This window comes from Psammomys obesus, unplaced genomic scaffold, assembly GCF_907164565.1.
Source record: "Psammomys obesus unplaced genomic scaffold, mPsaObe1.curated_primary_1811, whole genome shotgun sequence".
Lineage (NCBI taxonomy): Eukaryota > Metazoa > Chordata > Mammalia > Rodentia > Muridae > Psammomys > Psammomys obesus.
In genome coordinates, this window is record NW_026585895.1 from 45220269 (window position 1) to 45235247 (window position 14979).

Sequence of the window (14979 nt, forward strand, 5' to 3'; positions counted from 1 at the left end):
CATCTACCATCCCTTCCTAGATGATCCCATCCTGCCCCACGGCTTTTAGGGATCAGCCACATGCTGCTGAGTCCTTAATTCATATTGGTGACTTTGACCTCTGCTTGAACTCCAGACTGAAATGTCCCCCTGCCTACTTACACGTTCTACCGGGATAGCTAGTGGGCGCCCTCACCCTCCCTCCTCCAGCCTGCTGCCCACTGTCTTCCCTGCTCTAGTACGCTAGCAGCATTGACATAGACCAGAATCCCGAATCATCCTTAGCTCTTCTACCCCTTCTTGCCACATGCAACCCACAAACAGCCCTGCAGTGGCCAACAGAACCTTTAGAAATGCCAGTCACATTATGTTACTTTCCCTTGCTCAAACCCTGCAAATGGCTTCTTCATTGTACTCACAATCCTGGCCACCTAATCCATCCTTCCTGTTCTCTCAGAACTCGATCCCTGTCATGTTCCTTCTAGCCATACATTTTGTCATTCAAAAGTGGCCTCTGTTCTCACTGATCTTTTCTAGAAGGCTCTTGCCAGCCCTTCAAACAGGACTCACTCTCTTACTTCAGCTGCCTACTCATCACTGCCTGAAATTCACAGTTCTGGTCATGATGGAGCCAGAAGGACTGAACTGAAACAGCTAGGCTGCCAAAACACACAAAAATAGGTATCTGAATGTCTTGCGCTTTGGATGGTGGCCTTCCACTGTGAGCCCCAAGAAAAAGGAGGACTCAAAGCAGATCCTACTGCTGTCCCTGTTTTCTATCTGGAGCATTGGACAAAGATGGGATGTCACATTGACTCTGGTGATCTCAAGGAAGGCGACTGGTGGTATGAGCTAGATCCTGGAAACCCAGTGGTTAAATCAGCAATGAGCCCAGAAATCTGCCCCAGGATCCCAGCAAGTCTTAGTGGAGTCCCAGGCAGTGTGTGTGTGTGTGTATGTGTGTGTGTGTTCAGGGTTCATCTACAAAGGCGGGGAAGAATGACCTGGAACTGATAAGGTTCAAGAGCTCACATGGGACAGGAAGAACTCGGCCTTGAACAGCTAGAGTCCAGAGGCCTTGCTGGTTGCTGGAGGTGTTCGGTGGAGACATCAAAGATGTTCTGCCTCCATGAGTAGGGATGACTCTTCCTTGGCTGACACAGCCTATCTGACTACAAACAGCACGATTTTAAAGCCTCGGAATAACCTACAAAGACTGATTGCAGCACAAAGCCCAGAGTCTCAAAGCGGAACCTAGACATTCGGCATGGAACCACCACGGTGCCCAGCATCCAACTTGAGACATCACTAAACAGTACACATGAAAAGGAAGGTGGAGACAGGCTTCCACTAGATGCAAAGTCTTAATGGTGATGGAACTAGCAGGAAATTAATAACATAATGATGCACAGGATTTAAGGAAAATATTACCTTAATGAAGAGAGAGGTTGAAGTCCTTAAAAAGAACAAGTGAAACTTCTAAAGCAACCGAAATCCAAGCCAAGCATGGTGGTCACACCTGTAACCTCTGCACCAGGGAGGCTGAGGCAGGAGGATGGAGGCAGGAGGATGGAGGCTGCACAGTGAAACCCTATCTTCAAAATAAATGAAACATCAGCAAGAAAACAAACAAAGTCTTATTAATGATGTGAACTATTCACTGACTGGATTAACACCAAACTAGACAATGAAGAAAACTTCGGTGAACTTGAAGACACCAGCAGAGCTACACAAAATTAAACAGACAGGAACAGGACAAGGGGAAAGCATGGGACATACCAGGAGGCCTAATACACGTTCAGCTGTGGCCCCGGCATAAAAGAGGAAAGGAAAGTACGTTTAAAGAGGTGGTAGCTGAAACTTTCCAAATTTGGTTAAGCGTAACAAAAGCTCATAATCAAAAATAAAACAACAGACAAAAAAAAAAAAAAAAAAAACAAAGCAAAACAAAAACCTCCAAACAGGATGGGACCTATGTCACCCACCACGCACATACCACGGAAGACTTACAAATTGTGAGTAACCACCAGTGATGAGCAGATCCGTTAATGCAGCCATAGAGAGAAGACTGACTCCACTGAGACGGAGTGGGGCGTTCATCCCCTGTGAGAGGCCGGGAGTCGAAAGCAGAGGCTGCCCAAGGATCCCTCCTTCCGAGGGCCTTCCCTGGCCTCCTACCTTGGCCCCTCTACCTCCTGTGCCACGCTGTGTCCTTTCCTTGCCCGTGGCCTCGCTCCTCTAAAATGCTGAGCTTTGGAGGCAGCAGCAGCTTTCCTTTGAGGTGCTTTATTCCTAGTGACAAAGAAATAGTGCCATCCAGGAAGAAGAGAAGGGTAGGGGTCGGGGAGACACAGCAAATTAAAGCAAACGAGGGCTGTGTAATTAGAACCCACAACGTGCGGTAGTGAGGGAGGACATGAGGGTGCCATGTGAGACAGGTTCCAGCCAACCCTGGATGCTGAGGGACACGCCTCAGGCTTGACCTTCAACAGGCAGAGATGGGGCAGAGGAGTGCTAATGTTCTGTTTGCATTCTAGAAGTTACCCTGCCACCTCATGCCAGATGATTTAAAGGCGTGAGAGCTGAGGGAGGGTACGAGCAGTGAGACTGGGCCAGATCTGGAAAGCTTTTAAAGGAGCCGGTGACAGGTAAGGGGTAAAGGGAGGCTGACTGAGGAGTTGGATGAGGAATACAGGAGGCAAGGTAGATTTTAGAGGGAAAGGATGCTGTGTTCACTAGCTATCACCATGGGGCAAAATTAGTGGCTCAAAACAACAATCATACATTGTCTTACTAGTCCTGGTGCTCTAGAATCTAGGGGTGGGGGCTGGGGAGCTGGCTCTGCAGTTAAGAGCAGAGGACCTGGGTTTGATTCCTAGCACCTGCACAGTGGCTCACAGCTCCCTGTCAGCCCTTCAGCAGGTACCAGGCACACACGGTTCACAAACATACAAGCGAGCAAAACACTCGTGGGCAGAGCAATAACCATAATAAGTCTTACACCACTAGATTTAGTCTAGCACTCAGGAGGCAGAGGCAGGCGGATCTCTGTGAGTTATCGAGTAGCCTGATCTTCATATTCCGGGTCAGTCAGAGTTACACAGTGAGATCCTGCCTCAAAAAAGGAATCCGGGGTAACTGATGTGTCTCTGGCCCCAGTCTACAGGCTGGTCAGGGCTTCAGTCCTCCGGGCATCCTCTTCCTCCTCCAAGTTCACAGGTCCTGCCTCGGAGGTGGCTGGATAAATCAGGTCATTGCTCTCCTTCTCAATAGAGCCGCCCACTTTCACGCCTGGTGGCTTCTTTCAGAGCGGGAGTACACCCCAAGGCGGAAGCCACTGTCCTTTTTTAACTTAATGTTGAAAGTGACACGCCGTCTTTCTGTCAGAAACAGGTAGTAAAAATGGAGCTTGCCCTCAAGTGGACGAGGTGGCTGAGGGGTTGCACAAACTCTCAAACCCTGGGAGATGGGACTCACTGGGGCATTAGTGACAAGGGACCACGGGCAGTTATATGTAAACCTGAGGATTTCTGGACCTCCTTGTCGAGAGTACTTGATTCAGATGGTTATGTAGCTCCCTGGAAGAGAACACTCTCTCTGTGGAATGTAGCTCGAAGCCTTTGGGCGAGTCTACCGTCAGTTGCTCAGGACCCTCAGCCTCAGCTTGAAGCTTCCAAGGTCACAGTGAAGCACCGATGTTTTTAAATGCCTGCCAGGGCATCTGTCAAGTGGGAGGCACTCACCGCATAATTGTTGGCTGAGAGCCACCGCAAGGCAGATGATCACATGACTAAAAAGCCACCTCTCCACTTGACAGCCCTTGCTGTGCCATGACTGTGGGAGAGATCTAGAGAGAGGTCCTTCCATTCCCAAGCTACAGCTTCCTAGGATCTTCTAAAAGGGGGAACTAGATGAGATTGTGATTTTTTCAAGAAAGAAGAACATACATAAATGTCTCTTCGTGGAAGTATAACATATTAAAAATAGGCCAAAATTGATCCAATCTTGCTGGCTTCCTTTTTCCAAAGAACTCCATCTTGAGAAGTTGTGGACCAAGACAATTCCAAATTATATTTTATTTTTTATTTTTATTTATTTATTTGCCAGTTCAGTCTGGGGTTTTAATAGCAAGGTCCAACTCCAAGTTCTTCCCAGTCCTGTGAATATGAGATTTATTGGTACTGGATATTTCATCATCAAACTTGTTGAGGGGAAACTAACTCAGATGTCCTTAAACTTATAAAAATATATAATATTGCTTGACCTTCCTTAAATGCCCAGTGTGTCAGGAACATATTCCTTTGTGTGCCCTGCTTGATGGTGCATGGTCATAGAAAGAATTCAAGTAAATATTGCACCAATCAATGAAATGAAAGTTCTTATTCCCATTTTACAGATAAAGACAGTGGGGGCCTAGAGCCACCAAGAAGCAGAGCTAGCTGATGAGCAGTTGCTGTGACTTCCACAGAACACCCCCACCGTTTCTTGTTGATGGCTTAGCTGGAGACGGGAAAGCGAGCTAGCAGAGATCGCCTTCTATATGGCAAGCACAGTTGTAGGCACCGCTTTTCATAGCCATTACTGATGCTGCCGCAGGGCTTCTACGTTACATCCATTCTCCTGTGAGGCAGTGGGCTCAGAGAAGCTAAACACCTTCCCTAAAGCCTGTTAGCGAGCTAGTCAGAGAGAGAGAGAGAGACTGGAACCCAGGGCTTTCTGACGCTAAAGCATTCCCATGTGAGATCCAATACACTCAACACCATGCAAGCCAAGCTCAGATTCTCGAATAGTTGACATTATGGGTTGCCGATTAGCGTGTAGGGAGAGGTTCCGCTGTCCCCTTCTGCAGTCCTCAACATCTCTCACATTCGCTAGTCCACTGGACCTAGAACAGAAAAGAGTCTACTCGGTTTTAAAAAGTGAAAATCCATCCTTCCAAGATGCAGCAGAAAGCCAAGGCAGACGATCAGGGGTGACCAGCCATTGTCTTCAGCCTCATCTGCCGCATATGACTCAGGCCAGGTCCCCAGTAAGCGGGTGATGTCACCAGTCTCTTAAAGGCCTCATCACTCATATCCACTTGTCATTTATTATTAAGCAGATCTGTAATTCATGCCACAGTTCCTACTGATTTCCATTCTTTCCTTTTCATGGCCAGGGAAAGAAAAATAGTACAAGGGTGATTTTTCCCAGTGCCTTATCCTGATTGCCCTTCACTGAGACATAAGTTCATCTTGAATCATTCCCAAAAATGGCCATCCAGACTTTGATTTCATTAATATAGATGAAGCTACAGTTTGATAATTATCATTTAAGTAATGCATATTCTATATGGATGAGCAAATGGATTCCTTCATCTTTCCCTCTGGAGTCCATAGATGAAGATATGGTCTGCACCGTATCTTTTTCTTTTCTGTCCTCTTCTGCATTCTATTTTTGAGACTCGGGGTTGTGTCAATTTTGTCAGCAATTTTGTAATGTTATTATTACCTCTCGAGATAACAGGACCCCCCCTGCCCCCCAAATCTGAGGTTCATGTAGTTCTGAACCTCGTTAGGAAGGATCTTAAGGATGCAAAGTTATCCAAGCAAAGGACTGTGTAGGGAGGAGATGCCCATGGCCACCTGGGGCCAGTCAGTGCTGAATTGAAGCCCAAGGGTCCCACAGCTGGTGCGGGAGTGAGCCTTGAGTGCCAGCCTGGCCACTCTTGGTGCTGTGTGGCAATGCTGCACAGGGTTCCATGTTCAGGGTAGCTTTCCAGCCTGGTTTCATGCTCTGCTGTCACGGTCAGGAAGCTGTTAATGCTTTTTGAGCAAAGAGACATACACTCCTCTTGTACGGGAGGTGCATGTGGTCAGTCAGTTCCGATGTGAAAGCCGATGCTCTCACTCACTAGAAGGCACTACTGAGGAAAGCTGCAGTCTTTTCTGAGGCTCATGCTCTGCTTCCTTCTAAAGGGTCTCCATAGGACCTAATGAGACTGTAAATCGCTGGTGCGTCACATAGTTACTAATGGTGTGTGTGTGTGTGTGTGTGTGTGGTGCGTGCGTGCGCCATGCACAGCTGTAGGGTCCTAGGAGCCGAAAAGGTTGTGGAGAAACCTCTTCCACAAAATTGGTTGGTACCCGCCAATGTCATATTTTCCATAATAAACCTCTCTTTCCTATGTGTTCTCTCTCTCTCTTTCCCTACCCCCCCCCCCACAGGCTTATATCAGACTTACCCAGGGGAGGGAGATTGCCACATTCTACTCTGAGTGGCTGACTCAGCAGGTGTGGCCTGGGGAAGAGCTGCCTTGAAATCTTACAAGACACTCACGCACACTCCAGGTTAAAAGAGGTGGCCTTAGGTTTCCAGAGATGTAGCCAAAAAGCAACTTAAAAGAGCAGAGTTGGAACAAAAGGCCGAGAGAGAAATTGATGGACTGCTAGTAATCCTTAACATAATAAAAAGCCTGTTAAGGAGGAAAGAGGTCATTGTTTTACGGCACTCGGGACAACACAGATAGTACTGCAGTGCACTGTGGGAATGCATCCCATTACCAAGGTTTCCATAAAAAATGTCTGCTCTCCATTTGGGTCCGACAAGTACACCCAGAGGAGGAAGGGCTGTGGAGGATGGAGATCAGGGTCAAGGCCAAGGTTGGAGACCGAGTTTGAATTTATTTTCCCCTAATGACCCTAATACCATACTCAATTCCTGAGAAGAAATTGTGGCCAGAGGGAGTAATTCTGAATCATGTTTGTTCTGCCCAGATCCTAGGCTTTGACATTCTCCTGATGAAAAACCTGAAGCCCATGCTGCTTGAAGTGAATGCAAACCCCAGCATGAGAATTGAGCATGAATACGAAGTAAGTGACGGCGGCCCCCCCTGGGCCTTACTGCTACAGTGCCTGTGCCCCGGCCTGCGAGGCCTCCTCTCCGCTGCCCAAGACTTGCCATCTTCCAAATTTCACAGCAAACTTCTGTTCAAGTCAAATAATTTTAGTTCCGTCGAGCTCCAAACAGAGTCTATTAATATAAGACCTTCCCGACCCCTGGAAATTTCCCAGCATGCCATTCTCCTCATTTTCAAGGCGGGAAACTTAGAAGCAGCTGAGCCTTTCCATCAGTTTTGACATGAATTAATTAATTAGCCTCAGGAGATGAACTAATTGAAATTCTATGACTATGAGTTAGCCACATCGACATGCTCGAGCCACTAAAGTAAACAGTACATTTAACGGTGTTTGTCCCTAGCCCCCCCCCAAAAAAAAAACACACTTAAAGAGCAAGAGGAAATACCCCTAAAATTACTACTAGGTTTTGGGGAGATTATGTAGATTCTTTTCACATTCTTCAGCTCTCTTCATATTCCCAGCTCTCATAAAGCGTACATAAATGTGATAATCCAGGAAGCGCTGAGACCAGACATGTAATGCACACCTGTAATCCCAGGAGTCCAGACAGGAGGACAGAATCATGAGTTCAAGGCAATCCTCAGCTACATAGCAAATTGGTGGCCAGCCTGGGCTAACAAAACAAAAAACAATACCAACAAGACCATAGTGCTATTATTTCTCTTTGTAAGTTTTGTGAATTTGTAAGAGGGAATTGCATTCTGGTAAGAACAAAAGGTTTAAAATTTTTCTTCTCTGGATTTGTAATTTACAAGACCAGATGTACAATTGCCCAACCATTTGAGCTTGTTGGAAGGCACTTAGGGATAAGCATCAGAACTGGGTCACAGTTCTGCACTAACTCGGAATCCTTACCTTCCAAGCTCTCTCCAGGGGTGTTTGAAAATATCCCCAGCATGGTGGATGAAGAGGTGAAGGTGGCCGTGATCAGAGACACCCTGCGCCTCATAGACCCGCTGAAGAAGAAAAAGGAGATTCAGTAAGTCCTTATTGTGTCACTCATTCCCTTTCTCTGTGCTGCGTCCTGAGCCGGTGAAGTAAGTTCTTGAGATCTAAATGAATGGTCCCATGGAACCAGCAACTCAAAATCAGGAGTGGTTGGGACTGAAACTCAGGGGCAGAGAGCATGTGTGAGACCCTAAGCCCCAATTCCTAGCCTACACTCAACCAACCAATCAACACGCAGCTATAAGGGTCACGTGACACTGGGTTTCACTTCTCACAGCCCTCCAAACCTGGAGGTGCCCACCTACCTCCACCTCCTCAGTGACAGAATCTGCACTTGCCCACGACCGTTTGCAATCCTGACGCACAGGCAGAGCGCGACGGCACGGTGCCGGAGAGGCCACAGCAGCCGAACCTGGCGAGAGCTGCCTCTGCTCTCCCTCACGGAGCGTCACACGCCTGTGGTGTAATCTCTGCAGAGTGGATGTCGGTGACTTCTGGCACTGCTCGAGAGTGTCCAAAACAAATTCTCTCCTCAGCACACCCCGCAGGCACCCATGGGGACACCGAGGGCGAGGATCATGTCCCTGCCTCGTCCTTCAGGCAGTCATCCTATGCATGCACAGGACAGTGTCTTCCGTCTGTCCCCCACCACACACGCAGGCCGGGTTCTCACAAAGTTTTTGTTGACTATTGTTGTGCATGGCTTTGGCAGAAACCTAAAAGCAGGCACTTCCAGCAGTTCTCCTCGTACCCATGACGCACACCGGATTCAGCCAAAGGCCCCCAGACATTGCAGCAGCAGTTGCGGCTCGGGGCAGGGAAGAATACTGACTTCCCCGGCCAGTGGCGTTTGTTAGATCTCTCTGCTGAGGCTCCCCAGCAATGGGACTCAAGCCCAGCTCTCGCTTGAGTCACCCCGCGGCAATGCTTCTCCCCCTCAACTGTGCATGAGCGCCTTCCAGAGCATCTTTGGAAAACACCAGCACAGCGCCTCCACCCTCAGCAGTGCCCATCTCTATGATGATGGCTCGGAGGTTTGTTCCCCGGGCTGCATCTTGGCAGCCATGGTTGAGCAAGCATACCATACGGGAAATGTAAAAGATTGGTCATATTATCCTCAGGCAGGCTAGGTGGTAACTGCTCCCATGACCTCTTCTGAGAGCAACTTTACCATGTTGGCAGCATCCCGCAAGCATTGACTCCTATGGTTTGTGTAGCCAATTGTGCCAGAGCAGCCTTCGCGGACTCCTGCTTCAGAGGTGATGTCCCTGGGCCGCCAAATCCTCTTAGCATCTCAGGCCCGACAGCAGGCAAATGATACGGCCACTAGCTAAATACGTGCAACCACTCTGACTACTTACCCCTTAGAAAAAGAACACTGGTTGGAGTTGCAATTTAGTTAGATTAATTGCAGCAAAGCACACGCTTTCAAAATCTATTCTGTAATGGTTATTGATCTCAGCAGCCAAGATGAGGTCCCAAGAGACTTTGTGCTCTGCGCAAGCAGGAGTGGGTGGCTTTCTGTAGCATGGGGTGCAGATTATTTTAGGATGACCTTGACACATTGGTATTCTGACTCCTTCACTGGGAACAAGAAGTTCAATATCCATTGTGTGGCCTGAGCATACTTTTAAAATTTAAATTAATTTTTTTTCTTTTGAAAAATGTCCTGTAATAGTACTATATTTACATAATTTCTATTTCTCAGCCTCTCCGACTCCTGGTATGTCCTCCCTGTTACTCCATCTCAATATTCGTGACCTCTTCTTCAATAATTACATATATAAGCTACCGAATATATCAGTGCTGTGGTTGTGTGTGTATGTGTGTGTTTAGGGCTGATCACTTGGATAGCCGATCAGGGCACTCTTCTACAGCCATGCCACCCTGAACATGCTCTGATGCCTCTGGACTCAGACGCTATGAGTCAGGGCTGTTTAGTGTGTGGATGGAGGCCTGAGCATTCTTTAACCTATGCTACCACACAGACAACTAGAGGTTCCGCCCTTCACACTAAAGTAACACAGACAGAGCTTTCTTTTCCTTTGTTTCATGTTACCTATACAAACCATAAGAGCTGAAGATCTGAAATTGAATTGCAGTGGAGCCCAGGACCATTGATTGAGAAGGATGAAAGAGGCATTTTATAACTTATCAAGTCATAAGCAGCAGCACCTCATTTTTAATTTAAAAAGCATTGACGTTTGTATCGATATCCAGGGACAGAATTTCAGGACTCTGGCTTCACTTCTAATCTAGAAGCCCTTTCATCTCCCTCTTTCTTACCTGTAGCATCAGGAGGTGTGTGAATAGCTAAATGCCATTTACTGATTTCTCCCTTAATTTCACTTTTTAATTTTATTTTTAGCAAGCAATGATCATCCATGAGAGCATGTTGCAGTCTGCAAAGCACATTAATATATAAGCAATTATTATTGTGGTAACATTACCAGATTTGAGGCTGAAATTATTTTCAGTTCCTCAAGATAACTGGACAGAACATGTGGGGAAGGCAGAAAATGTTCAGGGCTATGGGGCCAAAAACTGTGGACCACACCGTTCCAACTGTGGTGAGAGTCGTCACAGTAGAATTCCAGGCTGGAGTTTACCTGTACAAACAGTTTTCCAGTTCTTTTCGCTGTTGTTTGAGTTGGGTCTCACTATGAAGCCTAGGCAGGCCTTATATTCACAGTCTTCCTGTCTCTGCCTCCCTAGAGACAGGGGGATTACAGGTGTGTGTCCACAAGCCCAGTTCTGGAGCCTGTGGCGTGGTCCTTATTAGTCTCTCCTTGGGATGGTTGTCATCAAGACAGCTGGAGTTTCACTTGCCCACCCAGTCTTAATTAAGAAACACACGTCCTGAGATTCTCAGCCCCAAGACTTCCGTGGAAGGGTGCAGATGAACCATTAGAAAGGTGCCAACATGTGCCCCTGCACCCTGCACCTCCATACAACCCCTGGGACCTTTCTTGAGGCTGAGAACAGTCACAGGTGGTCTGTGGGCAGAAGAGCCTGACCCCACTGACCACCTTCTGAACATAGCAGCACTTTCTTTGCTAGACACAACGACTTATGCCTTTTAATCCCAGTACTCAGAGGCTGATGGGATTGCCATAAATTGAAGGAAAGCCTGGGCTACCTAGGGAATTCCTGGCTAGGCCTGGGCTATAAAATGAGATGCTATTTCAAAAAACAAAAACAAAAACAGACTGCTTTTTTTTTTTTTTTTTTTTTGAGGCTAAGAGACAACATTCAAATCTCTACCCTATTGTAAGCTACTAGTAAGTGCTTCAGCAAATTCCATGGCTGCTTTAAGCCTCCAGGAGCCTTTTCTACATAGCAGATAATGACATGTAAATAAAACAGTGATAACTACATTCAAATGAAACAATTTCATGGGCACTTTTTTGTTTGGTTTGGTATTGTTTTTTGAAGCATTCTCCCTGTGTGGTCTGTGCTAGCCTGGAACTTGCTCTCAGTCCTCTGGGCTCAGCTTCCTGAGGCTAGAGTTGCTGGTGAATGCCACCACACTTCTGACAGCAGGCTGTCTCGAATGCTCATTTGACTGCTCATCAAGGAAACAAAACAGAGTAATGGTTGGCTTAACTTTCTCGCAGAACTGTGAGTTCAAAACCAGTGATATATAATAAATCTGAGGTGGTGAGCTCGCCATGGACTAACAGTGATCCTGGAGAGGGCTGTTGGTGGCCGTTAGAAAGTTGCCCAGCATGTGTGAGGCCTTAGATTTTATCCCTAGCACCCCCCCCCACACACACACACCCAAAAGCATACAGCTTGGTGAGATTTGGTGACATTTGGCACATCCCCAGTGTTGTAGGTATATCAGTCCATATAGCCCCCAAAATGTCCGTCACTTCACAAGAAACCCAGTCCTGTAAGCACTCTCTGAACCCCAGATCTCACCTCCACCGTTACTGCTCTTGGTAGCTGCTTATCTGCCATGGATTTCCTGTTCTTGGTAGGTTTTGTTTTTTTTAACAGAATTGAACAAAAATGCAGTCTTTTGTGATTTTTTTCCTTTGTATAATGTCCATGATATTCAACCATGCTACAGCATGCGTTAGCACTTTATAGCAAATACTCTTCCATTATAGATTAGATATACTACAGTTTAGTACCTGTTTGTTGGTTGATAAACAGTTGGGCAAAATCTCTCTCTCTTTTTCAACCGGTGTGTGCTGCAATCGGATTAATTTCCGATTTGGGTCCTCCTATATTAGATTTTACCTGCAGGGAGAAGGTTTCTGTCTGCCACAAAAGCTATTAAAACCTCTGGTGTAATCTGACCCCTCACTTTATAGATAGAGGCAAGAGGCCCCCACTCCTGTCATCTGCCTGGTTCAAGATTTCTCACAGGCATCTGAAGAACATTGACTTGGCAGCAGTGAAGTTGGCTTCAGCCAGAGCTGGGTGAGGTCCTTAACCTCTCATTATGCCGTGAGCTCAGTCAAGTCGCTTCCTTCCCTGACAGCACTGACAAATGCTGGTCCCGGGGTCATGAAGGGGTCAGTCAGGCTATGCTTTGAAACTGCGATGATGGTGACAGCCAGCTCCTAAACTTCTGAGGAGTAGATCAGAATAATGGAGATTACTATTGTAATGGAGATTACAACTCATTCTATGCCTGTGTCTCCCCCTCTGCAGCCCTAAGCTGGAGAAGGTAAATGAGTTGTCGCAAGGCATAAGGCTCCTTAGTGGCAGAGCAGAAATGACCAGAATCTCCTCACTTTGAGATGGGTTTCTGCTGCACACTGAAAGCTCAGCCTCAAAGAGAAAGGGACAAATAAGGAAAACCAACGGAAACGTCCTCTTTTCTCAAGGTATTGCATTAGCCCAGCTTTGTGTTGAAAACCATCAGGTGTGAATGAGTAAATGGCCAGTTGTTCTCAGACAAGGCCCTAGTTTGGGGAAGGTTCATCTAACCCCAGAGGGGCCATTTCACAGGCTGTTCTTCTTTCCTCAACGCTGATTTTTCTGGTAACTAGGCTTATAAGCCTTTGGGACCCCAGAATTTATATTTATAAAGTGCAGCAGTGGAGGAATCGAAGGGGATGTTATGGAGACTGTGATACCTCCTAGCAACTAGAAACTGGGTTGTAGACTGCTTGCCCCTGAGTCCACTACAAGTGTTTGGAACATGACTTAGGGAAGCCTAGAAGGCCCTTTTCCCATCAGTAACTTTTCAGTCTGCTCCCCTTATCACCGGAAGAACGCTGTTTGCTATAAAGAATGGAGCCGCTTCAGTGCCAGTAAGAGATGTTCACAGAGGTTTTACTTCTTACCTTGACAAGCACATCTCCAGAACTCTTTGCCATTAGAACCAACAGGTGAAACTCAAAGCAGGTAAATTCTACATGGAACCCATGACAAAGGAGAAGAGTTCTGAGAGAATAGAGGAGGAACCTCTCCCAGGCCTCTGGGTGTGACCAGGGAGTGTGGCTTTGTCACAAACAAGAGAGCAGTAGAGGAAGCACATGATCTGAAAGCTCGCAAGCTCTGAGTCCTCCCGCTTGGGTTGTACTTACTTTTGAAAAGATTTATTATTCCTTTTTTTATGTATGTGGCTTCTTTGCCCGCATGTCTGTGAGGCAGTGCCAGTGGAGGCCAGAAGAGGGTGTCAGATCCCCTGGAACTGGAGTTAGAAATGGTTGGCAGCCACATGTGGGTGCTGGGAATTGGACCCCAGTTGTCTGGAAAAGTAGCCAGTGCTCTTAACTGCTGAGCCACCACTGCAGAACTATGAGCACTGAGCATGCATGCTAAAAGGGGCAGCATCCTCATGGCTGGTGATCACACTTCTAGAAACACTCCTCCAGAAGACCCCTCACTAAGCTACAGTCCATGTGTGTGGGCACAGCTGTTCTTTGCTTGAAAATTCGAGCTTCAGCTGATGCCGAAGGAGTCTTTCGGCTGGACCCCATGGACCAGCACACACACAGATCCCAAGTGCCTCCGAAGGTCTCATATATGTAAAAAAAAAAAAAAAAGTCTGATATATGTAAAAAAAAAAAGTTTGGGCCAAAGTGAGTTGACTCTTTTGCTCATTTGCATCAGGGGTGGATGAGAGAAATAAGAATTCCTTTATCTTGAGTGTTTCCTGAGCACTGACTGTATGTCCAGAGGACTCCAGAAGCAAATTAGCTCAGAGGCCAGAAAGGGAGGTTAAGACCCATACATAACGATCTATAAGGTGGCGGGGGCTAAATACAGTGACTGCAAAGACAAATCATCAAAGGAGAAAAAGTGTATGGGGAGATTGTTTCCCAGCAGGATGAATTTCCAATGGAGAAGAAGAGGTAGGTAGCTCTACAGTTGAGGCAGAAAGGGTTTGAAATACAGAATCAAGAGGAAGTGTGCCCCAGGTGGGAGAAACAGTGGTAGAGGCTCTGCAGGAACCCCTGAAGAGCTGAGGTAGGCTGGAGAGACAGGTGCATGAAGTAGATTGGAGAGAGGAGGTCCGTGGAATCCCAGAGACCAGAGGTGGACAGCCTGGGAATGTCAAACTAAAGAAACTGGAGCTTGTTTTCAGTGTGGAAGAAGTGAGGTCTTGAGGGAGCCGGGAAGTGACACAGGACCCTATGTATGTGCGTACTGTTCGTGGAGAAAAGGCCAGAATGTTACTATTTAAGGCCAAAGTGAGCCTCTTTGGAGGCTCCACATAGCTTGTGACAGGCTGGGGGGCATTGTGAATTGCAGCTATGGTGGCGGCTGTCTGGTCCTCACAGGGTCTTGGGCTCGGGTGGGTTTTCAGTAAACTAGACACATGTGAATGCATTTCCATGGGAAAACAGACGGGAGGAGGCTAATGATAAGTGCATTACTCTGTGTGAAGCACGCCAAGCCGCTTCCGTCTGAAAATGGGAAACAGTGAGAAGTCACCAGAAAAGCCTCTTGTGTGTGCAGTCTGCTGAGCGGGGCCACTTCTGAGGCTGATGGGAAAAGTGCGTTTCCTGAAGAGTGTCGTTTCAAAGGGATGTCGGGCAGGAACCGGGTCTCTCCACCACAGGTATGCAGGTGTCCCCTGCGTGAGTAGAGACGAGAAGCTAGATGGACATATGCGAGCCCTCCCGGGAGTCATTCCGAGTGAGGATGGGTTCTCAGTTTCCTCCTGCACTGACTCAGCGACCCCAAA

At 47.2% G+C, this 14979-nt stretch overlaps 1 protein-coding gene across 4 annotated transcripts in view; it reads left to right on the forward strand.

Annotated features, from left to right (window-relative positions):
• Ttll11 (tubulin tyrosine ligase like 11) overlaps positions 1 to 14979 on the forward strand; it is a 226768-nt gene that overhangs the window by 81766 nt on the left and 130023 nt on the right. For all 4 annotated transcript variants that reach the window (XR_008719351.1, XR_008719352.1, XM_055600408.1 and 1 more), the window contains exons 4-5: positions 6735 to 6830; positions 7742 to 7857. Coding sequence is in view for 2 of the 4 variants with exons in the window: in XM_055600408.1 (XP_055456383.1) it covers positions 6735 to 6830; positions 7742 to 7857 (212 nt within the window). In the remaining 2 variants the exon portion in view is untranslated. The remainder of the gene's footprint in view (positions 1 to 6734; positions 6831 to 7741; positions 7858 to 14979) is intronic.